The sequence below is a fragment of the Engystomops pustulosus genome, chromosome 4 (assembly GCF_040894005.1).
Source record: "Engystomops pustulosus chromosome 4, aEngPut4.maternal, whole genome shotgun sequence".
Classification (NCBI taxonomy): domain Eukaryota; kingdom Metazoa; phylum Chordata; class Amphibia; order Anura; family Leptodactylidae; genus Engystomops; species Engystomops pustulosus.
The window spans coordinates 9083393-9107784 of NC_092414.1; the positions used below are offsets into that span (position 1 = coordinate 9083393).

Sequence of the window (24392 nt, forward strand, 5' to 3'; positions counted from 1 at the left end):
TACTGTATACATCAGGTGTATAGGGTGAGTATATAGTGTATATATAGTACTGTATACATCAGGTGTTCTCTCTCCGGTGACTTTGTGTGACTTCTCGGTGACTCCTGTGAGTGATCAGTATATATATATTAGTGAGGGGGGCAGTATATAGTATATACAGTACTGTATACATTAGGTGTATAGGGTGAGTATATAGTATATATAGTACTGTATACATCGGGTGTTCTCTCTCCGGTGACTCTGTGTGACTTCTCGGTGACTCCTGTCAGTGATCAGTATATAGTACAGTATATATATCAGGTGTATAAGATCTGTATATAGTATATACAGTACTGTATACATCAGGTGTATAGAATGAGTACATAGTGTATATATATATATATATATTACTATATACATCGGGTGTTCTCTCTCCGGTGACTTTGTGTCACTTCTCGGTGACTCCTGTGAGTGATCAGTATATAGTGCAGTATATACATTAGGTGTATAGGGTGAGTATATATATTACAGTGTATACATCGGGTGTATAGGGTAAGTATATATATTACTGTATACATCAGGTGTATAAGATCAGTATATAGTATATACAGTACTGTATACATCAGGTGTATAGGGTGAGTATATAGTATATATATTACTGTATACATCGGGTGTTCTCTCTCCGGTGACTCTGTGTGACTTCTCGGTGACTCCTGTGAGTGATCAGTATATATATTAGTGAGGGGGGCAGTATATAGTATATATAGTACTGTATACATTAGGTGTATAGGGTGAGTATATAGTATATATAGTACTGTATACATCAGGTGTATAGGGTGAGTATATAGTATATATAGTACTGTATACATCAGGTGTTCTCTCTCCGGTGACTCTGTGTCACTTCTCGGTGACTCCTGTGAGTGATCAGTATATATATTAGTGAGGGGGGCAGTATATAGTATATATAGTACTGTATACATCAGGTGTTCTCTCTCCGGTGACTCTGTCACTTCTCGGTGACTCCTGTGAGTGATCAGTATATATATTAGTGAGGGGGTTAGTATATAGTATATATAGTACTGGATACATCAGGTGTATAAGATCAGTATATAGTATATATAGTACTGTATACATCAGGTGTATAGGGTGAGTATATAGTGTATATATATATTTTACTGTATGCATCAGGTGTATAGGGTGAGTATATAGTGTATATATATTACAGTGTATACATCAGGTGTATAGGGTGAGTATATAGTGTATATATATATATATTACTGTATACATCAGGTGTATAGGGTGAGTATATAGTGTATATATATTACAGTGTATACATCAGGTGTATAGGGTCAGTGTATAGTATATATATTACTGTATACATCAGGTGTATAAGATCAGTATATAGTATATACAGTACTGTATACATCAGGTGTATAGGGTGAGTATATAGTATATATAGTACTGTATACATCAGGTGTATAGGGTGAGTATATAGTATATATAGTACTGTATACATCAGGTGTTCTCTCTCCGGTGACTTTGTGTCACTTCTCGGTGACTCCTGTGAGTGATCAGTATATATATTAGTGAGGGGGGCAGTATATAGTATATATAGTACTGTATACATCGGGTGTTCTCTCTCCGGTGACTTTGTGTCACTTCTCGGTGACTCCTGTGAGTGATCAGTTAGTTCTACGTCCTCGGGCCCCGCCCTCTTCCTCCAGGCGCTCCTCCTATTGGCTGCCTGCCTCCCCTGGCTCCGCCCTGTGGCAGCGCTCGGAGTCGGGCTGAGGTTCTTCCTCTCGGGTGTAGACATCGGGCAGTGACCCGGATCAGTGTCGCCCCCTGCAGGTGATACATCAGTGTGGTGGAGACTCCCGGGTCAGCTGCCCCCGGGTGACATGTGACCCCGGAGCCCCCGCACATGCCCGGCCTGTAGGGGGCGCCCCCGCACGCACTCGCCATGCCGGATAAGATGTCCAGCTTCTTATACATCGGGGACATCGTGTCCCTCTACGCAGAGGGGTCGGTGAATGGATTCATCAGCACGTTGGGGTAAGCTCTCCTGTGCTCTCTGGTGTCAGCCCCGGGGGAGGGAGGATACAACCTGTCACACTGCACCGGAAAGGAGGAAGTGCCCAAACTTCTGCAAAGAGGCCTCAACTATCTGCCCCATTCATATGGATGTATATACCCCTCACCCTGCTGTGTACTGTGCTGTGTACCCCTCACCCTGCTGCGTACTGTGCTGTGTACCCCTCGCCCTGCTGTGTACTGTACTGTGCTGTGCACCCCTCACCCTGCTGTGTACTGTGCTGTGCACCCCTCACCCTGCTGTGTACTGTGCTGTATACCCCTCACCCTGCTGTGTACTTTGCTGTGCACCTCTCACCCTGCTGTGTACTGTGCTGTGCACCCCTCACCCTGCTGTGTACTTTGCTGTGCACCTCTCACCCTGCTGTGTACTGTGCTGTATACCCCTCACCCTGCTGTGTACTGTGCTGTATACCCCTCACCCTGCTGTGTACTGTGCTGTGCACCCCTCACCCTGCTGTGTACTGTGCTGTATACCCCTCACCCTGCTGTGTACTGTGCTGTGCACCTCTCACCCTGCTGTGTACTGTGCTGTGCACCCCTCACCCTGCTGTGTACTGTGCACCCCTCACCCTGCTGTGTACTGTGCTGTGCACCCCTCACCCTGCTGTGTACTGTGCTGTGCACCCCTCACCCTGCTGTGTACTGTGCTGTGCACCCCTCACCCTGCTGTGTACTGTGCTGTGTACCCCTCACCCTGCTGTGTACTGTGTTGTGTACCCCTCTCCCTGCTGTGTACTGTGCTGTATACCCCTCACCCTGCTGTGTACTGTGCTGTATACCCCTCACCCTGCTGTGTACTGTGCTGTATACCCCTCACCCTGCTGTGTACTGTGCTGTGCACCCCTCACCCTGCTGTGTACTGTGCTGTGCACCCCTCACCCTGCTGTGTACTGTGCTGTGCACCCCTCACCCTGCTGTGTGCTGTGCTGTGCACCCCTCACCCTGCTGTGTACTGTGCTGTGCACCCCTCACCCTGCTGTGTACTGTGCTGTGCACCCCTCACCCTGCTGTGTACTGTGCTGTGCACCCCTCACCCTGCTGTGTACTGTGCTGTGCACCCCTCACCCTGCTGTGTGCTGTGCTGTGCACCTCTCACCCTGCTGTGTACTGTGCTGTGCACCCCTCACCCTGCTGTGTACTGTGCTGTGCACCCCTCTCCCTGCTGTGTACTGTGCTGTGTACCCCTCACCCTGCTGTGTACTGTGCTGTGTACCCCTCACCCTGCTGTGTACTGTGCTGTGTACCCCTCACCCTGCTGTGTACTGTGCTGTGTACCCCTCACCCTGCTGTGTACTGTGCTGTGCACCCCTCTCCCTGCTGTGTACTGTGCTGTATACCTCTGAGCATATATTCTATATACTGTACACACTGTATACACCCGCCCCCTGTATACCCCTCACCCTGCTGTGTACTGTTCTGTGTACCCCTCACCCTGCTGTGTACTGTGCTGTTTACCCCTCACCCTGCTGTGTACTGTGCTGTGTACCCCTCTCCCTGCTGTGTACTGTGCTGTGTACCCCTCTCCCTGCTGTGTACTGTGCTGTGCACCCCTCACCCTGCTGTGTACTGTGCTGTGCACCCCTCACCCTGCTGTGTACTGTGCTGTATACCCCTCACCCTGCTGTGTACTGTGCTGTGCACCCCTCACCCTGCTGTGTACTGTGCTGTGCACCCCTCACCCTGCTGTGTACTGTGCTGTGCACCCCTCACCCTGCTGTGTGCTGTGCTGAGCACCCCTCACCCTGCTGTGTGCTGTGCTGTGCACCCCTCACCCTGCTGTGTACTGTGCTGTGCACCCCTCACCCTGCTGTGTACTGTGCTGTGCACCCCTCACCCTGCTGTGTACTGTGCTGTGCACCCCTCACCCTGCTGTGTGCTGTGCTGTGCACCCCTCACCCTGCTGTGTACTGTGCTGTGTACTGTGCTGTGCACCCCTCACCCTGCTGTGTACTGTGCTGTGCACCCCTCTCCCTGCTGTGTACTGTGCTGTGTAACCCTCACCCTGCTGTGTACTGTGCTGTGTACCCCTCACCCTGCTGTGTACTGTGCTGTGTACCCCTCACCCTGCTGTGTACTGTGCTGTGCACCCCTCTCCCTGCTGTGTACTGTGCTGTATACCTCTGAGCATATATTCTATATACTGTACACACTGTATACACCCGCCCCCTGTATACCCCTCACCCTGCTGTGTACTGTTCTGTGTACCCCTCACCCTGCTGTGTACTGTGCTGTTTACCCCTCTCCCTGCTGTGTACTGTGCTGTGTACCCCTCTCCCTGCTGTGTACTGTGCTGTGCACCCCTCACCCTGCTGTGTACTGTGCTGTGCACCCCTCACCCTGCTGTGTACTGTGCTGTGTACCCCTCACCCTGCTGTGTACTGTGCTGTGCACCCCTCACCCTGCTGTGTACTGTGCTGTGTACCCCTCTCCCTGCTGTGTACTGTGCTGTGCACCCCTCACCCTGCTGTGTACTGTGCTGTTTACCCCTCTCCCTGCTGTGGACTGTGCTGTGTACCCCTCTCCCTGCTGTGTACTGTGCTGTGCACCCCTCTCCCTGCTGTGTACTGTGCTGTATACTCCTCACCCTGCTGTGTACTGTGCTGTGCTCCCGTCTCCCTGCTGTGTACTGTGCTGTGCTCCCGTCTCCCTGCTGTGTACTGTGCTGTGTACCCCTCACCCTGCTGTGTACTGTGCTGTGTACCCCTCACCCTGCTGTGTACTGTGCTGTATACCCCTCTCCCTGCTGTGTACTATGCTGTATACCCCTCTCCCTGCTGTGTACTATGCTGTATACCCCTCTCCCTGCTGTGTACTGTGCTGTGCACCCCTCACCCTGCTGTGGACTGTGCTGTGTACCCCTCTCCCTGCTGTGTACTGTGCTGTATACCCTACTCCCTGCTGTGTACTGTGCTGTGTACCCCTTACCCTGCTGTGTACTATGCTGTATACCCCTCTCCCTGCTGTGTACTATGCTGTATACCCCTCTCCCTGCTGTGTACTGTGCTGTGCACCCCTCACCCTGCTGTGTACTGTGCTGTGTACCCCTCTCCCTGCTGTGTACTGTGCTGTGCACCCCTCGCCCTGCTGTGTACTGTGCTGTTTACCCCTCTCCCTGCTGTGGACTGTGCTGTGTACCCCTCTCCCTGCTGTGTACTGTGCTGTATACCCCTCACCCTGCTGTGTACTGTGCTGTGCACCCCTCTCCCTGCTGTGTACTGTGCTGTGCACCCCTCACCCTGCTGTGTACTGTGCTGTGCTCCCCTCTCCCTGCTGTGTACTGTGCTGTGTACCCCTCTCCCTGCTGTGTACTGTGCTGTGTACCCCTCACCCTGCTGTGTACTGTGCTGTGTACCCCTCACCCTGCTGTGTACTGTGCTGTATACCCTACTCCCTGCTGTGTACTGTGCTGTGTACCCCTCTCCCTGCTGTGTACTGTGCTGTGCACCCCTCTCCCTGCTGTGTACTGTGCTGTATACCCTACTCCCTGCTGTGTACTGTGCTGTGTACCCCTCTCCCTGCTGTGTACTATGCTGTATACCCCTCTCCCTGCTGTGTACTATGCTGTATAGCCCTCTCCCTGCTGTGTACTGTGCTGTGCACCCCTCACCCTGCTGTGGACTGTGCTGTGTACCCCTCTCCCTGCTGTGTACTGTGCTGTATACCCTACTCCCTGCTGTGTACTGTGCTGTGTACCCCTTACCCTGCTGTGTACTGTGCTGTATACCCCTCTCCCTGCTGTGTACTGTGCTGTGCACCCCTCGCCCTGCTGTGTACTGTGCTGTTTACCCCTCTCCCTGCTGTGTACTGTGCTGTGCTCCCCTCTCCCTGCTGTGTACTGTGCTGTGTACCCCTCTCCCTGCTGTGTACTGTGCTGTGTACCCCTCTCCCTGCTGTGTACTGTGCTGTGCACCCCTCTCCCTGCTGTGTACTGTGCTGTATACCCTACTCCCTGCTGTGTACTGTGCTGTTTACCCCTCTCCCTGCTGTGTACTGTGCTGTTTACCCCTCTCCCTGCTGTGTACTGTGCTGTTTACCCCTCTCCCTGCTGTGTACTGTGCTGTGTACCCCTCACCCTGCTGTGTACTGTGCTGTATACCCCTCACCCTGCTGTGTACTGTGCTGTTTACCCCTCTCCCTGCTGTGGACTGTGCTGTGTACCCCTCTCCCTGCTGTGTACTGTGCTGTATACTCCTCACCCTGCTGTGTACTGTGCTGTGCTCCCGTCTCCCTGCTGTGTACTTTGCTGTATACCCGACTCCCTGCTGTGTACTGTGCTGTATACCCCTCTCCCTGCTGTGTACTATGCTGTGTACCCCTCTCCCTGCTGTGTACTGTGCTGTGTACCCCTCTCCCTGCTGTGTACTGTGCTGTGCACCCCTCTCCCTGCTGTGTACTGTGCTGTGCACCCCTCTCCCTGCTGTGTACTGTGCTGTGCACCCCTCACCCTGCTGTGTACTGTGCTGTGCACCCCTCACCCTGCTGTGTACTGTGCTGTGCACCCCTCTCCCTGCTGTGTACTGTGCTGTGTACCCCTCTCCCTGCTGTGTACTGTGCTGTGTACCCCTCTCCCTGCTGTGTACTGTGCTGTGCTCCCCTCTCCCTGCTGTGTACTGTGTTGTGTACCCCTCTCCCTGCTGTGTACTGTGCTGTGTACCTCTGGGCATGTATTCTATATACCATACACACTGTATACACTTGCCCCCTGTATACTCCTCACTCTGCTGTGTACTGTGCTGTATAGCTCTGAGCATGTATTCTATATACCATACACACTGTATACACCCGCCCCCTGTATACTCCTCACCCTGCTGTGTACTGTGCTGTATACTCCTCTCCCTGCTGTGTACTGTGCTGTATACCTCTGAGCATGTATTCTATATACTGTATACACTGTATACACCCGCCCCCTGTATACTCCTCTCCCTGCTGTGTGCTGTGCTGTATACCTCTGAGCATGTATTCTATATACTGTACACACTGTATACACCCGCCCCCTGTATACTCCTCTCCCTGCTGTGTGCTGTGCTGTATACCTCTGAGCATGTATTCTATATACTGTACACTGTATACACCCGCCCCCTGTATACTCCTCTCCCTGCTGTGTACTGTGCTGTGTACCTCTGAGCATGTATTCTATATACTGTACACTGTATACACCCGCCCCCTGTATACTCCTCTCCCTGCTGTGTGCTGTGCTGTATACCTCTGAGCATGTATTCTATATACTGTACACACTGTATACACCCGCCCCCTGTATACTCCTCTCCCTGCTGTGTGCTGTGCTGTATACCTCTGAGCATGTATTCTATATACTGTACACTGTATACACCCGCCCCCTGTATACTCCTCTCCCTGCTGTGTACTGTGCTGTATAGCTCTGAGCATGTATTCTATATACTGTACACACTGTATACACCCGCCCCCTGTATACTCCTCTCCCTGCTGTGTGCTGTGCTGTATACCTCTGAGCATGTATTCTATATACTGTACACACTGTATACACCCGCCCCCTGTATACTCCTCTCCCTGCTGTGTGCTGTGCTGTATACCTCTGAGCATGTATTCTATATACTGTACACTGTATACACCCGCCCCCTGTATACTCCTCTCCCTGCTGTGTACTGTGCTGTATACCTCTGAGCATGTATTCTATATACTGTACACACTGTATACACTCGCCCCCTGTATACTCCTCTCCCTGCTGTGTGCTGTGCTGTATACCTCTGAGCATGTATTCTATATACTGTACACACTGTATACACCCGCCCCTGTATACTCCTCTCCCTGCTGTGTACTGTGCTGTATAGCTCTGAGCATGTATTCTATATACTGTACACACTGTATACACCCGCCCCCTGTATACTCCTCACCCTGCTGTGTACTGTGCTGTATAGCTCTGAGGATGTATTCTATATACTGTACACACTGTATACACCCACCCCCTGTATACTCCTCTCCCTGCTGTGTGCTGTGCTGTATAGCTCTGAGGATGTATTCTATATACTGTACGCTGTATACACCCGCCCCCTGTATAATCCTCACCCTGCTGTGTACTGTGCTGTGTACCTCTGAGGTTGTATTCTATATACCATACACACTGTATACACCCGCCCCCTGTATAATCCTCACCCTGCTGTGTACTGTGCTGTGTACCTCTGAGGATGTATTCTATATACCATACACACTGTATACACTCGCCCCCTGTATACTCCTCACCCTGCTGTGTGCTGTGCTGTATAGCTCTGAGGATGTATTCTATATACTGTACGCTGTATACACCCGCCCCCTGTATACTCCTCACCCTGCTGTGTACTGTGCTGTGTACCTCTGAGGTTGTATTCTATATACCATACACACTGTATACACCCGCCCCCTGTATAATCCTCACCCTGCTGTGTACTGTGCTGTGTACCTCTGAGGATGTATTCTATATACCATACACACTGTATACACTCGCCCCCTGTATACTCCTCACCCTGCTGTGTGCTGTGCTGTGTACCTCTGAGCATGTATTCTATATACTGTACACACTGTATACACCCGCCCCCTGTATACTCCTCTCCCTGCTGTGTACTGTGCTGTATACCCCTCTCCTTGCTGTGTGCTGTGCTGTATAGCTCTGGTCATGTATTCTATATACTGTACACACTGTATACACCCGCCCCCTGTATACTCCTCACCCTGCTGTGTACTGTGCTGTATACTCCTCTCCCTGCTGTGTACTGTGCTGTATAGCTCTGAGCATGTATTCTATATACTGTACACTGTATACACCCGCCCCCTGTATACTCCTCTCCCTGCTGTGTGCTGTGCTGTGTACCTCTGAGCATGTATTCTATATACTGAACACTGTATACACCTGCCCCCTGTATACTCCTCACCCTGCTGTGTACTGTGCTGTGTACCTCTGGGCATGTATTCTATATACTGTACACTGTATACACCTGCCCCCTGTATACTCCTCACCCTGCTGTGTACTGTGCTGTATAGCTCTGAGCATGTATTCTATATACTGTACGCTGTATACACCCGCCCCCTGTATACTCCTCACCCTGCTGTTTACTGTGCTGTGTACCTCTGAGCATGTATTCTATATACTGTACACACTGTATACACTCGCCCCCTGTATACTCCTCACCCTGCTGTTTACTGTGCTGTGTACCTCTGAGCATGTATTCTATATACTGAACACTGTATACACCTGCCCCCTGTATACTCCTCACCCTGCTGTGTACTGTGCTGTGTACCTCTGGGCATGTATTCTATATACTGTACACTGTATACACCTGCCCCCTGTATACTCCTCACCCTGCTGTGTACTGTGCTGTATAGCTCTGAGCATGTATTCTATATACTGTACGCTGTATACACCCGCCCCCTGTATACTCCTCACCCTGCTGTTTACTGTGCTGTGTACCTCTGAGCATGTATTCTATATACTGTACACACTGTATACACTCGCCCCCTGTATACTCCTCACCCTGCTGTGTGCTGTGCTGTATAGCTCTGAGCATGTATTCTATATACTGTACACTGTATACACCCGCCCCCCTGTATACTCCTCACCCTGCTGTGTGCTGTGCTGTGTACCTCTGGGCATGTATTCTATATACTGTACACTGTATACACCCGCCCCCCTGTATACTCCTGTACAGCCATGTCCGCTCCTCTGCCCTCAGGGAATTGAGTTTGTTAGGTAATAATTTCACCTTTGCCAGGACCTGCACATAGCACCAGCCCTCCTGCTGTGAGCAGTCTCCTCACTATAGACCATGCACTTCCCCCCAGCCATGAGGTGACCACCCCTTTAAGCCCCATTAGCTGCAGTTACATGGAGGATCTTCCTGGTTATGGACGTGTCCGGTCCTGATTGTCACTAGTGGTGGACATGGCCCCCGGAGGTCTACACCCACGACTGACCAGTCTGATTAGTATCTTCTTGTTGTGAAGGGCTCTGTGGCAGGTCCTGTCTTCAAGGGAGGAGCGCCGTGCAAGTTTTTGTTGTTGGGGGAGGAGCGTTGTGTCAGTTTTTGTCATTGCAGGAGGAGCATTGTGTCAAGTTTTGTCGTTGGGGGAGGAGCGTTGTGTGGGGTTTTGTCGTGGGGGGAGGAGCGTTGTGTTGGGTTTTGTCGTGGGGGGAGGAGCGTTGTGTCGGGTTTTGTCGTGGGGGGAGGAGCGTTGTGTTGGGTTTTGGCGTCGGGGGAGGAACTTTGTATCAGGTTTTGGCGTCAGGGGAGGAGCATTGTGTTAGTTTTTGTCGTTGGGAAGGAGTGTTGTCAGGTTTTGTTGTCGGGGGAGGAGCATTGTGTCGGGTTTTGTTGTTGGGGGAGGAGCATTGTGTCGGGTTTTGTTGTTGGGGGAGGAGCATTGTGTCGGGTTTTGTTGTGGGGGGAGGAGCGTTGTGTCGGGTTTTGTCATCGGGGGAGGAGCGTTGTGCCGAGTTTTGTCATCGGGGGAGGAGCGTTGTGCCGAGTTTTGTCCTCGGGGGATGAGCGTTGTCAGGTTTTGTCGTCTCGGCACTGTATCAGGTAGATGGTTTCTGATTCTTGATGCCTCTGACAAACCTTCTGGCGCTTTTCCCGCCGTCCGCATCGGTTGTCACTCATACAATTATTTTTATATTTCTGGGAGATTTTCCCCCGTATTTCTCAAGTGGTCAGAGGGGATTACAGGTATTTATGACATTCCACCGGCGAGCGCTGCCGCGTACACAACCTCCGCATGAGCACCCCCCGCCGGATTATGGCAAATTATGTGCACACATTCCAAGAGCTCACAGGTGTGGAGTCGTCAAAATGAAAAAATCCTCGAAGTTTATCATGGTTACCATAGTTACCTCAGATTTGTGTATGTTTCATCTAATTCGCATATAATGGGCGACATATTTTACACGTTCTATTATTGGGGCACATGTGACTCCCTAAAATCTGAACCAGGCAAAGCTTGTGACCACCATGGTGACTACTGGTTGGTAGGGAACCTGAGGTAAGTATAGCAGTAGTGCAGAGCTGTGTGGTACTGGTTGTACAGGCCGGGCTTGGGCCTAGTCCTGACAGAGTCTGAGGTAGAAATCACCTCAGGGGCAAATAATTGATTGGCTCTTCTTCCACCAGAGATTATAAAGCTTTTATTTTCATGTAACCCACCTCACACTTTTAAACAATTTTTTTGTTCACTTTTGGCTGTTTTTGTGTATTTGTTATAATTTACCCTTCTCAGTTACATGAATTTGTTGGAGGTTCTGCAAATTTTAGTAATATTTGACTGCCCTGTCCCCCCTGGCATGTTTGTTGAATTCCGGTGACTGTACATATATTTCATGATACCCTCCCCCACTTTTTGGCTCTTCTTTGTAAAAATAATTTTTTCTGATTTTTACACACACACTATATATACGTGTATTTATGTATATTACCTTCTGAAATACGTTTTTTATGCCGCTTTTATATCATTTCATGAGTATCTATAGCAATGGTGGAACCTCCTCTCCTCTAGGTGTAGAGGATGTCCCCTGTCTATGGTGATGGTAGAACCTCCTCTCCTCTAGGTGTAGAGGATGCCCCCTGTCTATGGTGATGGTAGAACCTCCTCTCCTCTAGGTGTAGAGGATGCCCCCTGTCTATGGTGATGGTAGAACCTCCTCTCCTCTAGGTGTAGAGGATGCCCCCTGTCTATGGTGATGGTAGAACCTCCTCTCCTCTAGGTGTAGAGGATGCCCCTGTCTATGGTGATGGTAGAACCTCCTCTCCTCTAGGTGTAGAGGATGCCCCCTGTCTATGGTGATGGTAGACTCTCCTCTCCTCTAGGTGTAGAGGATGCCCCCTGTCTATGGTGATGGTAGAACCACCTCTCCTCTAGGTGTAGAGGATGCCTCCTGTCTATGGTGATGGTAGAACCTCCTCTCCTCTAGGTGTAGAGGATGCCCCTGTCTATGGTGATGGTAGAACCTCCTCTCCTCTAGGTGTAGAGGATGCCCCTGTCTATGGTGATGGTAGAACCTCCTCTCCTCTAGGTGTAGAGGATGCCCCCTGTCTATGGTGATGGTAGAACCTCCTCTCCTCTAGGTGTAGAGGATGCCCCCTGTCTATGGTGATGGTAGAACCTCCTCTCCTCTAGGTGTAGAGGATGCCCCCTGTCTATGGTGATGGTAGAACCTCCTCTCCTCTAGGTGTAGAGGATGCCCCCTGTCTATGGTGATGGTAGAGCCGCCTCTCCTCTAGGTGTAGAGGAAGCCCACTGTCTATGGTGATGATAGAACCCCCTCTCCTCTAGGTGTAGAGGATGCCCCCTGTCTATGGTGATGGTAGATCCTCCTCTCCTCTAGGTGTAGAGGATGCCTCCTGTCTCAGGTGATGGTAGAACGTCCTCTCCTCTAGGTGTAGAGGATTCCCCCTGTCTATGGTGATGGTAGAACCTCCTCACCTCTAGGTGTAGAGGATGCCCCCTGTCTATGGTGATGGTAGAACCTCCTCTCCTCTAGGCGTAGAGGATGTCCCCTGTCTATGGTGATGGTAGATTCTCCTCTCCTCTAGGTGTAGAGGATGCCCCTGTCTATGGTGATGGTAGAACCTCCTCTGCTCTAGGTGTAGAGGATGCCTCCTGTCTATGGTGATGGTAGAACCTCCTCTCCTCTAGGCGTAGAGGATGTCCCCTGTCTATGGTGATGGTAGATCCTCCTCTCCTCTAGGTGTAGAGGATGCCCCTGTCTATGGTGATGGTAGAACCTCCTCTGCTCTAGGTGTAGAGGATACCCCCTGTCTATGGTGATGGTAGAACCTCCTCGCCTCTAGGTGTAGAGGATGCCCCCTGTCTATGGTGATGGTAGAACCTCCTCTCCTCTAGGTGTAGAGGATGCCCCCTGTCTATGGTGATGGTAGAATCTCCTCTCCTCTAGGTGTAGAGGATGCCCCCTGTCTATGGTGATGGTAGAACCTCCTCTCCTCTAGGTGTAGAGGATGCCCCCTATCTATGGTGATGGTAGAACCTCCTCTCCTCTAGGTGTAGAGGATGCCCCCTGTCTATGGTGTTGGTAGAACCGCCTCTCCTCTAGGTGTAGAGGATGCCTCCTGTCTATGGTGATGGTAGATCCTCCTCTCCTCTAGGTGTAGAGGATGCCCCTGTCTATGGTGATGGTAGAACCTCCTCTGCTCTAGGTGTAGAGGATGCCCCCTGTCTATGGTGATGGTAGAACCTCCTCTCCTCTAGGTGTAGAGGATGCCCCCTGTCTATGGTGATAGTAGAACCACCTCTCCTCTAGGTGTAGAGGATGTCCCCTGTCTATGGTCATGGAAGAACCTCCTCTCCTCTAGGTGTAGAGGATGCCCCCTGTCTATGGTGATGGTAGAACCTCCTCTCCTCTAGGTGTAGAGGATGCCCCCTGTCTATGGTGATGGTAGAACCTCCTCTCCTCTAGCTTTAGAGGATGGCCCCTGTCTATGGTGATGGTAGAACCTCCTCTCCTCTAGGCGTAGAGGATGTCTCCTGTCTATGGTGATGGTAGAACCTCCTCTCCTCTAGGTGTAGAGGATGCCTCCTGTCTATGGTAAAGGTAGAGTCGCCTCTCCTCTAGGTGTAGAGGATGCCTCCTGTCTATGGTAATGGTAGAACCTCCTGTCCTCTAGGTGTAGAGGATGCCCCCTGTCTATGGTGATGGTAGAACCTCCTCTCCTCTAGGTGTAGAGGATGCCCCCTGTCTATGGTGATGGTAGAACCTCCTCTCCTCTAGGTGTAGAGGATGCCCCCTGTCTATGGTGATGGTAGAACCTCCTCTCCTCTAGGTGTAGAGAATGCGCCCTGTCTATGGTGATGGTAGAACCTCCTCTCCTCTAGGTGTAGAGGATGCCCCCTGTCTATGGAGATGGTAGAACCTCCTCTCCTCTAGGTGTAGAGGATGCCCCCTGTCTATGGTGATGGTAGAACCTCCTCTCCTCTAGGTGTAGAGGATGACCCTGTCTATGGTGATGGTAGAACCTCCTCTCCTCTAGGTGTAGAGGATGCCCCTGTCTATGGTAATGGTAGAACCTCCTCTCCTCTAGGTGTAGAGGATGTCCCCTGTCTATGGTGATGGTAGAACCTCCTCTCCTCTAGGTGTAGAGGATGCCCCCTGTCTATGGTGATGGTAGAACCTCCTCTCCTCTAGGTGTAGAGGATGTCCCCTGTCTATGGTGATGGTAGATCCTCCTCTCCACTAGGTGTAGATGATGCTCCCTGTCTATGGTGATGGTAGAACCCCCTCTCCTCTAGGTGTAGAGGGTGCCCCCTGTCTATGGTGATGGTAGAACCTCCTCTCCTCTAGGTGTAGAGGATGCCTCCTGTCTATGGTGATGGTAGGACCACCTCTCCTCTAGGTGTAGAGGGTGCCCCCTGTCTATGGTGATGGTAGAACCTCCTCTCCTCTAGGTGTAGAGGATGCCCCCTGTCTATGGTGATGGTAGAACCTCCTCTCCTCTAGGTGTAGAGGATACCCCCTGTCTATGGTGATAGTAGAACCTCCTCTCCTCTAGGTGTAGTGGATGCCCCCTGTCTATGGTGATGGTAGAATCTCCTCTCCTCTAGGTGTAGAGGATGCCTCCTGTCTATGGTGATGGTAGATCCTCCTCTCCTCTAGGTGTAGAGGATGCCCCCTGTCTATGGTGATGGTAGAATCTCCTCTCCTCTAGGTGTAGAGGATGCCCCCTGTCTATGGTGCTGGTAGAACGTCCTATCCTCTAGGTGTAGAGGATGCCCCCTGTCTATGGTGATGGTAGAACCTCCTCTCCTCTAGGTGTAGAGGATGCCCCCTGTCTATGGTGATGGTAGAACCTCCTCTCCTCTAGGTGTAGAGGATGCCCCCTGTCTATGGTGATGGTAGAACCTCCTCTCCTCTAGGTGTAGAGGATGCCCCCTGTCTATGGTGATGGTAGAACCTCCTCTCCTCTAGGTGTAGAGGATGCCCCCTGTCTATGGTAATGGTAGAACCTCCTCTCCTCTAGGTTGTTCACATTTTTTAATTGAATTATTTCAAAATGTATTTATATTTTTAATTAAATTTTTATGATTTTGCTTCTCAGATACATTGATTTTGCTGCTATTACATATTTTTCGTGTGATTCCCCCCTCCATACGCGGACATTTCATTAGACTCTTCCGTGCCGTGTTTGCATAACGCCGGTGACAAGTGACCTTTGTGTCGGTGATAAGATGGTGGGAGACTCTCTATGTACAGCACAAAGTTTTCGTATCGGGTGAACTTTCACGTATTTGTTAGAAAATTGCATAGATAACAATCGCCTCACATTCTGCATCCATGTGAGGATCCGGCAGTAGAGCGCTGCTGCTGTTTAGGACATGTGTATATACTCTGCGCTGCTGCTGTATATGGCGTGTATATACTCTACTCCATGCTGACTGGTGCCTGCGCTTACAAATCTTTACTCTTCTTATGCAACATTTGCTGTGGACGAATAAGTAAAGAACAACATTGGAGAATTTTTGGGGAAGTTACTTGGTCCCAACTGCAAACACTTACTTTCCCTATCTACGGTGATCCTCTTCAACTTTAGAATCTGAGACAGGAAGTAGCTGTCTGCTGGAGAATATTGTCGGCCATTTTGAATTTTGAAGCGTCACGAATACGGTCACCTGGTCACTCATTCTCCAAGGTCTTCCTGATAATCTGTGTGAGAGTCCATCAGAGATAGAAGAACGTCCCTCCCTCTATTGTCTATAAGTAAAGCCTATCACGTCACTGCAGGAGATGAGACAGGAAGTAGCTGTCTGCTGGAGAATATTGTCGGCCATTTTGAATTTTGAAGCGTCACGAATACGGTCACCTGGTCACTCATTCTCCAAGGTCTTCCTGATAATCTGTGTGAGAGTCCATCAGAGATAGAAGAACGTCCCTCCCTCTATTGTCTATTAGTAAAGCCTATCACGTCAGTGCAGGAGATGAGACAGGAAGTAGCTGTCTGCTGAAGAATATTGTCGGCCATATTGAATTTCGAAGAGTCAAGTTTACCGTTAACTGGTCACTCATTCTCTAACGTCTTCCTTTTCTCTTGTGTGAGTCCGTCAGAGACGGAAGAACTTCCCTCCCTCTCTTGTATATTACTAAAGCGTACAGCTTCAGTGCAGGAGATGAGACAGGAAGTAGCTACCTTCTTCACCTATGAAGACCATATTCATCCATCTCTCTGACCTTGTGGAGAAACATACTGAGGTGGTTCTCTCATGTGGAATATTTCAGATCTACTACTTCACCCAGAAGAATTCACTTCAGAGGGAGAGAGGAAGTAGCTCACTTATCCGCCATCTAAGGCTTATTTCAGATGGGCATCCTCTGTAGAAACCTATTGAAGGCAGCCTTATTTACAAGGAATATGTCGGGCTGAACGGTGCCTTCACCTCAAAAAACTTCAGTCAGGAAGTAGCTAGCTTCTCTAAGGTAATCTGAAATGATAGTTCTCAGCTCTACTCCCCGTTACGGTGCAGCAACGTATGGAAATGAGTGTCCTCCTTGAGGCTCCACTAGAAAGCCACCAACTTAGGAAAGGAGACAGGAAGTAGCCAACTTCTCCTCCAACTTTACAAATGAGTCCTCCAACTAAGTGGAGACTTTTTTTGAAAGGAGTCTCATACCTGAGGAACATGACAGACATGCCCCAAAATTACTATGACTCTAGGAGTCAGACAGGAAGTAGATAGCTTCTCCTCTAACGAAGAAGTCCTCCAATCCCTCTCGCTGTGGAGGGATGTATGGAAGTTAGTCTTGACGAATATGTCTGGCAGATTGAAGCCTTCACCTCAAAATAAGCCTCAAAATTGAAACTGGAAGTAGCTTGCTTCTTCTCTAACGAAGGCAATTGTCAAATGATAGTCCTCCAATCTCCCTCATTGAGCAGAAACTTTTTGAAATGAGTCTAATTCATGAGGAACATGTCAGACAGACTGGTGCCTTCACGAAAGAAATTTTAAAAATTCAGACAGGAAGTAGCTAGCTTCTCCTCTAAGGCACAGAAACATTTGGAAGCGAGTATCTTACTTGCGGAACACGTGGGACACCTTGACCTTAGAAAACCTTCGGAAGTGAGGCAGGAAGTAGCTAGCTTCTCCTCCAAGGCTGTTTACAGATGAGTCCCTGTGTTCCTCTCGCTGAGCCGAAAAGTGAAAGTGAAGTGAGGCTCATTCATGAGGATCATGTCAGAAAGACCTTAAAAATTTTCAGAAGTCAGACCAGAAGTAGCTAGCCTCTTCTCCAACTAAGACAATTCTCAATCAACAGTCCTTCATCCCGCTCTCTGAGCAGAAACTTTTTTAAGTCTAATTCATGAGGAACTTGTCAGACAGACTGAAGCCTTAAACCTCCCAAAATTTTTTTTTAGAAATCATGCAGGAAGTAGCTTTCTAAGGCTATTTGGAAATGATGGTCCTCAACTTTGTGGAGAAATGGAATCAGGTCTCTTTCTTGAGGAACATGTGAGATACTGGCGCCTTCACCTTAAAAGGCCTATAAATTCGGAAGTGAGGCAGGAAGCATCTAGCTTCTCCTCTAAGGCTGTTCTCAAATGATGGTCCTCAGGTCTGTGAAGGAACATATGGAAACAAGTCTCTTTGTTGAGGTACATTTGAGATACTGGCGCCTAACCTTAAAAGGAAGGCTTATCACTTTGGAAGTGAGACAGGAAGTAGCTAACCTCAGACAGGAAGTAGCCAGCTTCTCCTCTAAGGATGTTCTCAAATGATGGTCCTCAGGTCTGTGAAGGAACATATGCAAACAAGTCTCTTTCTTGAGGAACATGTGAGATACTGGCACCTTCACCTTAAAAAGAAGGCCTATAACTTTAGAAGTGAGACAGGAAGTAACTAGCTTCTCCTCTAAGGCTGTTCTCAAATTATGGTCCTCAGGTCTGTAAAGGAACACATGGAAACAAGTCTCTTTGTTGAGGAACATTTGAGATACTGGCGCCTAACCTTAAAAGGAAGGCTTATCACTTTGGAAGTGAGACAGGAAGTAGCTAACCTCAGACAGGAAGTAGCCAGCTTCTCCTCTAAGGATGTTCTCAAATGATGGTCCTCAGGTCTGTGAAGGAACATATGCAAACAAGTCTCTTTCTTGAGGAACATGTGAGATACTGGCACCTTCACCTTAAAAAGAAGGCCTATAACTTTAGAAGTGAGACAGGAAGTAACTAGCTTCTCCTCTAAGGCTGTTCTCAAATGATGGTCCTCAGGTCTGTAAAGGAACACATGGAAACAAGTCTGTTTGTTGAGGAACATTTGAGATACTGGCGCCTAACCTTAAAAGGAAGGCCTGCAATTTCGGAAGTGAGACAGGAAGTAGCTAACCTCAGACAGGAAGTAGCTAGCTTCTCCTCTAAGGCTGTTGTCAAATGATGGTCCTCTGGTCTGTGAAGGAACATATTAAAACAAGTCTCTTTCTTGAGGAACATGTGAGATACCAACGCCTTCACCTTCGAAGGTCTATAAATTCGGAAGTGAGGCAGGAATTAGCTAACTTCAGACAGGAAGTAGGTAGCTTCTCCTCCTCCTAAGGCAGTTTCCAAGTTTGAAGCAGCGTATGGCAGCACAAAACTGCTTACAGTAGGTTCTCTGTGACTCCATACCGGCTCTGATAACTAATTTGAACTAGCTTTATTTATAAAACAAATGGACGCTGACATAAGTATTTCTTTGTCTGTTCTCATTGGTCAGGGATGGGGCCTGCGCTTATACGGGAACTTAATACAGTCCTTGGCAGGAGTCCCGGGGACAAACAAGCGCTTCTTATGTAGACCCTGATTCCAGGGTAAATGTCAGGCGTTGCTCCTGGAGACCTACCTGCCGAGAGAAGACCTTACGTGGATCTGTAAATTAGATTTGAAGGGTCAGATGACAGCAGCGTCTTCCCTGACACACTGTAACGCAGCAGTGATTTCTGATCTTGCCTTCTGCTCCGTACATGACCCTCGTAAGGTAGCGGCTCTCATTCTGTTTCCACTTTGTAGGTTTTACGGTATTTATTTAGCGACTTTTTGGTGATAAGACTGCGGTTTATGAGTTGATCTTGTGTTTGGACGCCTCGCCTTTGTTAGGAGAGACCATAAAAGTCTATTGATTGGCAATTCAGGTGGATTGCAGCCCAATACAGGTCACATGACCGTGATCCGCTCGTCTCCTGACGAACCAGATCCGTTACGTCTAACGCATAACTAGTCATCTACTATCAACAATATGTACAAAGGGAACACATCGGAGTCTAATCCTGGAAACTACAACTATAGTGATAAGTCCAGCAGAGAATCCAGTAGCTCAACTCTGATAATATCCAGAATTACCGACAACTTCACTGATATAAACACTTCAGTCCTTATTATAAACTGTTATGACGGGAGAGAAGCGGACACTTAACTTCCCATAGATCTACAGGACGCACTGCACAAGAATATACCTGCTATAATACTGCCCTCTATGTACAGGAATATAACTACTATAATACTGCCCCCTATGTACAAGAATATAACTACTATAATACTGCCCCCTATGTACAAGAATATAACTACTATAATACTGCCCCCTATGTACAAGAATATACCTGCTATAATACTGCCCCCTATGTACAGGAATATAACTACTATAATACTGCCCCCTATGTACAAGAATATAACTACTATAATACTGCCCCTATGTACAGGAATATAACTACTATAATACTGCCCTCTATGTACAGGAATATAACTACTATAATACTGCCCCCTATGTACAAGAATATAACTACTATAATACTGCTCCTATGTACAGGAATATAACTACTATAATACTGCCCCCTATGTACAAGAATATAACTACTATAATACTGCCCCTATGTACAGGAATATAACTACTATAATACTGCCCCCTATGTACAGGGATATAACTACTATAATACTGCCCCCTATGTACAAGAATATAACTACTATAATACTGCCCCCTATGTACAGGAATATAACTACTATAATACTGCCCCCTATGTACAGGAATATAACTACTATAATACTGCCCCCTATGTACAGGAATATAACTACTATAATACTGCCCCCTATGTACAGGAATATAACTACTATAATACTGCCCCCTATGTACAGGAATATAACTACTATAATACTGCCCCCTATGTACAGGAATATAACTACTATAATACTGCCTCCTATGTACAAGAATATAACTACTATAATACTGCCCCCTATGTACAAGAATATAACTACTATAATACTGCCCCCTATGTACAAGAATATAACTACTATAATACTGCCCCCTATGTACAGGAATATAACTACTATAATACTGCCCCCATGTACAAGAATATAACTACTATAATACTGCCCCCTATGTACAAGAATATAACTACTATAATACTGCCCCCTATGTACAAGAATATAACTACTATAATACTGCCCCCTATGTACAGGAATATAACTACTATAATACTGCCCCCTATGTACAAGAATATGACTACTATAATACTGCCCCTATGTACAGGAATATAACTACTATAATACTGCCCTCTATGTACAGGAATATAACTACTATAATACTGCCTCCTATGTACAGGGATATAACTACTATAATACTGCCCCCTATGTACAAGAATATAACTGCTATAATACTGCCCCCTATGTACAGGAATATAACTACTATAATACTGCCCCCTATGTACAAGAATATAACTACTATAATACTGCCCCCTATGTACAAGAATATAACTACTATAATACTGCCCCCTATGTACAGGAATATAACTACTATAATACTGCCCCCTATGTACAAGAATATAACTACTATAATACTGCCCCCTATGTACAGGAATATAACTACTATAATACTGCCCCTATGTACAGGAATATAACTACTATAATACTGCCCTCTATGTACAGGAATATAACTACTATAATACTGCCCCCTATGTACAAGAATATAACTACTATAATACTGCCCCCTATGTACAGGAATATAACTACTATAATACTGCCCCCTATGTACAAGAATATAACTACTATAATACTGCCCCCTATGTACAAGAATATAACTACTATAATACTGTCCCCTATGTACAGGAATATAACTACTATAATACTGCCCCCTATGTACAGGAATATAACTACTATAATACTGCCCCCTATGTACAGGAATATAACTACTATAATACTGCCCCCTATGTACAAGAATATAACTACTATAATACTGCCCCCTATGTACAAGAATATAACTACTATAATACTGCCCCCTATGTACAGGAATATAACTACTATAATACTGCACCTATGTACAGGAATATAACTACTATAATACTGCCCCCCTATGTACAAGAATATAACTACTATAATACTGCCCCCCTATGTACAAGAATATAACTACTATAATACTGCCCCCTATGTACAAGAATATAACTACTATAATACTGTCCCCTATGTACAGGAATATAACTACTATAATACTGCCCCTATGTACAAGAATATAACTACTATAATACTGCCCCCTATGTACAAGAATACAACTACTATAATACTGTCCCCTATGTACAGGAATATAACTACTATAATACTGTCCCCTATGTACAGGAATATAACTACTATAATACTGCCCCCTATGTACAGGAATATAACTACTATAATACTGCCCCCTATGTACAGGAATATAACTACTATAATACTGCCCCCTATGTACAAGAATATAACTACTATAATACTGCCCCCTATGTACAGGAATATAACTACTATAATACTGCCCCCTATGTACAGGAATATAACTACTATAATACTGCCCCCTATGTACAGGAATATAACTACTATAATACTGCCCCCTATGTACAAGAATATAACTACTATAATACTGCCCCCTATGTACAGGAATATAACTACTATAATACTGCCCCCTATGTACAGGAATATAACTACTATAATACTGCTCCTATGTACAAGAATATAACTACTATAATACTGCCCCCTATGTACAGGAATATAACTACTATAATACTGCTCCTATGTACAAGAATATAACTACTATAATACTGCCCCCTATGTACAGGAATATAACTACTATAATACTGCTCCTATGTACAAGAATATAACTACTATAATACTGCCCCCTATGTACAAGAATATAACTACTATGATACTGCCCCCTATGTACAAGAATATAACTACTATAATACTGCCCCCTATGTACAGGAATATAACTACTATAATACTGTCCCCTATGTACAAGAATATAACTACTATAATACTGCCCCCTATGTACAGGAATATAACTACTATAATACTGTCCCCTATGTACAAGAATATAACTACTATAATACTGCCCCCCATGTACAAGAATATAACTACTATAATACTGCCCCCTATGTACAGGGATATAACTACTATAATACTGCCCCCTATGTACAGGAATATAACTACTATAATACTCCCCCTATGTACAGGAATATAACTACTATAATACTGCCCCCTATGTACAGGAATATAACTACTATAATACTGCCCCCTATGTACAAGAATATAACTACTATAATACTGTCCCCTATGTACAAGAATATAACTACTATAATACTGCCCCCTATGTACAGGAATATAACTACTATAATACTGCCCCTATGTACAGGAATATAACTACTATAATACTGCCCTCTATGTACAGGAATATAACTACTATAATACTGCCCCCTATGTACAGGAATATAACTACTATAATACTGCCCCTATGTACAGGAATATAACTACTATAATACTGCCCTCTATGTACAGGAATATAACTACTATAATACTGCCCCCTATGTACAGGAATATAACTACTATAATACTGCCCTCTATGTACAGGGATATAACTACTATAATACTGTATTGTGTGTGTCTAGTAGGTTGGGACATGACATAAGATAACATGCTGGATTGTACTGTGTGCGGTATTACACGCCTATCACCAGCCTCTGCCGGAGGGGCTGTCAGTCTCTGTACTGTGTATTGTGTATAAGTTCTCAGTGATTATAGAGAGGTCAGAGTTCAGGGATCAGTTTTGGTGAAACTCTTGTATATTGTCTCAGTCCCCCCAGGATCGGGGTAAAGTTCCCCCACATATATAGTTACAGGTCAGGATTGTCAGATATGAGGTGATAGATCTGGGATTGGTGGAGTAGTTTATGTTACATGTCCTACTTATATCCGGTTTCTGTATACTGTAACGTGGGGGCCCCAAGACCCAGAGTCCTATTATTGCCCTGGAGGTTATAGAGTCTGCGGTATGTTACTAGTAATAATGTGCGGTATTATCTAGGCCTGTACTTAGCAGAGGACTAGTGCAGTTATTGTAGCACTATATGGCAGTATTATGTGTCAGCGCTCTGTGTCTCTCCCCTTACAGCACTATATGGCAGTATTATGTGTCAGCGCTCTCTATGTCTCTCCCCTTACAGCACTATATGGCAGTATTATGTGTCAGCGCTCTCTATGTCTCACCCCTTACAGCACTATATGGCAGTATTATATGTCAGTGCACACTATATCTCTCCCTTTACAGCACTATATGGCGATATTATCACATGGTTACACGTCTGTCGTCCCCCATGATCCTGTAATCTCAGGGGAAGGCGGATTATCGGAATATGGCTGCGCGCGGCTCGCAGCGGCCCTCGTCCTACTCTTGGCTCGTCCTGCAGGAAGCGAATGGACAGGAGAACAACAGCGCAATTAATTATGTGTGAACTAAACACGAGGTGAAGCGCCAAGAAGTCGCCATGACCACCGAGAACACGTGCAAGGAATCTGCTGAGGAGGGAGGAGCCGCTCCGGGCGTCTATTGGAGCACTATGTGGCGGTGTTATTGGAGCACCATGTGGCGGTGTTATTGGAGCACCGTGTGGCGGTGTTATTGGAGCACCATGTGGCGGTGTTATTGGAGCACCGTGTGACGGTGTTATTGGAGCACTATGTGGCGGTGTTATTGGAGCACCGTGTGGCGGTGTTATTGGAGCACTATGTGGCGGTGTTATTGGAGCACTGTGTGGCGGTGTTATTGGAGCACCGTGTGGCGGTGTTATTGGAGCACCGTGTGGCGCTGTTATTGGAGCACCATGTGGCGCTGTTATTGGAGCACCATGTGGCGCTGTTATTGGAGCACCATGTGGCGCTTTGTCATAAAGGTGTTCCTTCAGCTACACTCCCTTTAAGGGAAAAACTTACCTGCTAATTGACCCTATAATTTAAGCCGGGGCCCCCACACTGTATTGTGGCCATCAGTTACCCCACCCCCTGCGTAGCATTGGCGCTATACGTTCAGGAAGTGCTGCCTTCTCTGAGATAAACGGTAATCTC

At 47.3% G+C, this 24392-nt stretch overlaps 1 protein-coding gene across 1 annotated transcript in view; it reads left to right on the forward strand.

Annotated features, from left to right (window-relative positions):
* Window positions 1-1744: 1744 nt before the first annotated feature.
* ITPR2 (inositol 1,4,5-trisphosphate receptor type 2) overlaps window positions 1745-24392 on the forward strand; it is a 207989-nt gene continuing 185341 nt past the window's right edge. Inside the window, exon 1 of the mRNA XM_072145070.1 lies at window positions 1745-2034. Within this exon, the coding sequence (XP_072001171.1) occupies window positions 1943-2034 (92 nt within the window). The 5' untranslated portion in view covers window positions 1745-1942. The remainder of the gene's footprint in view (window positions 2035-24392) is intronic.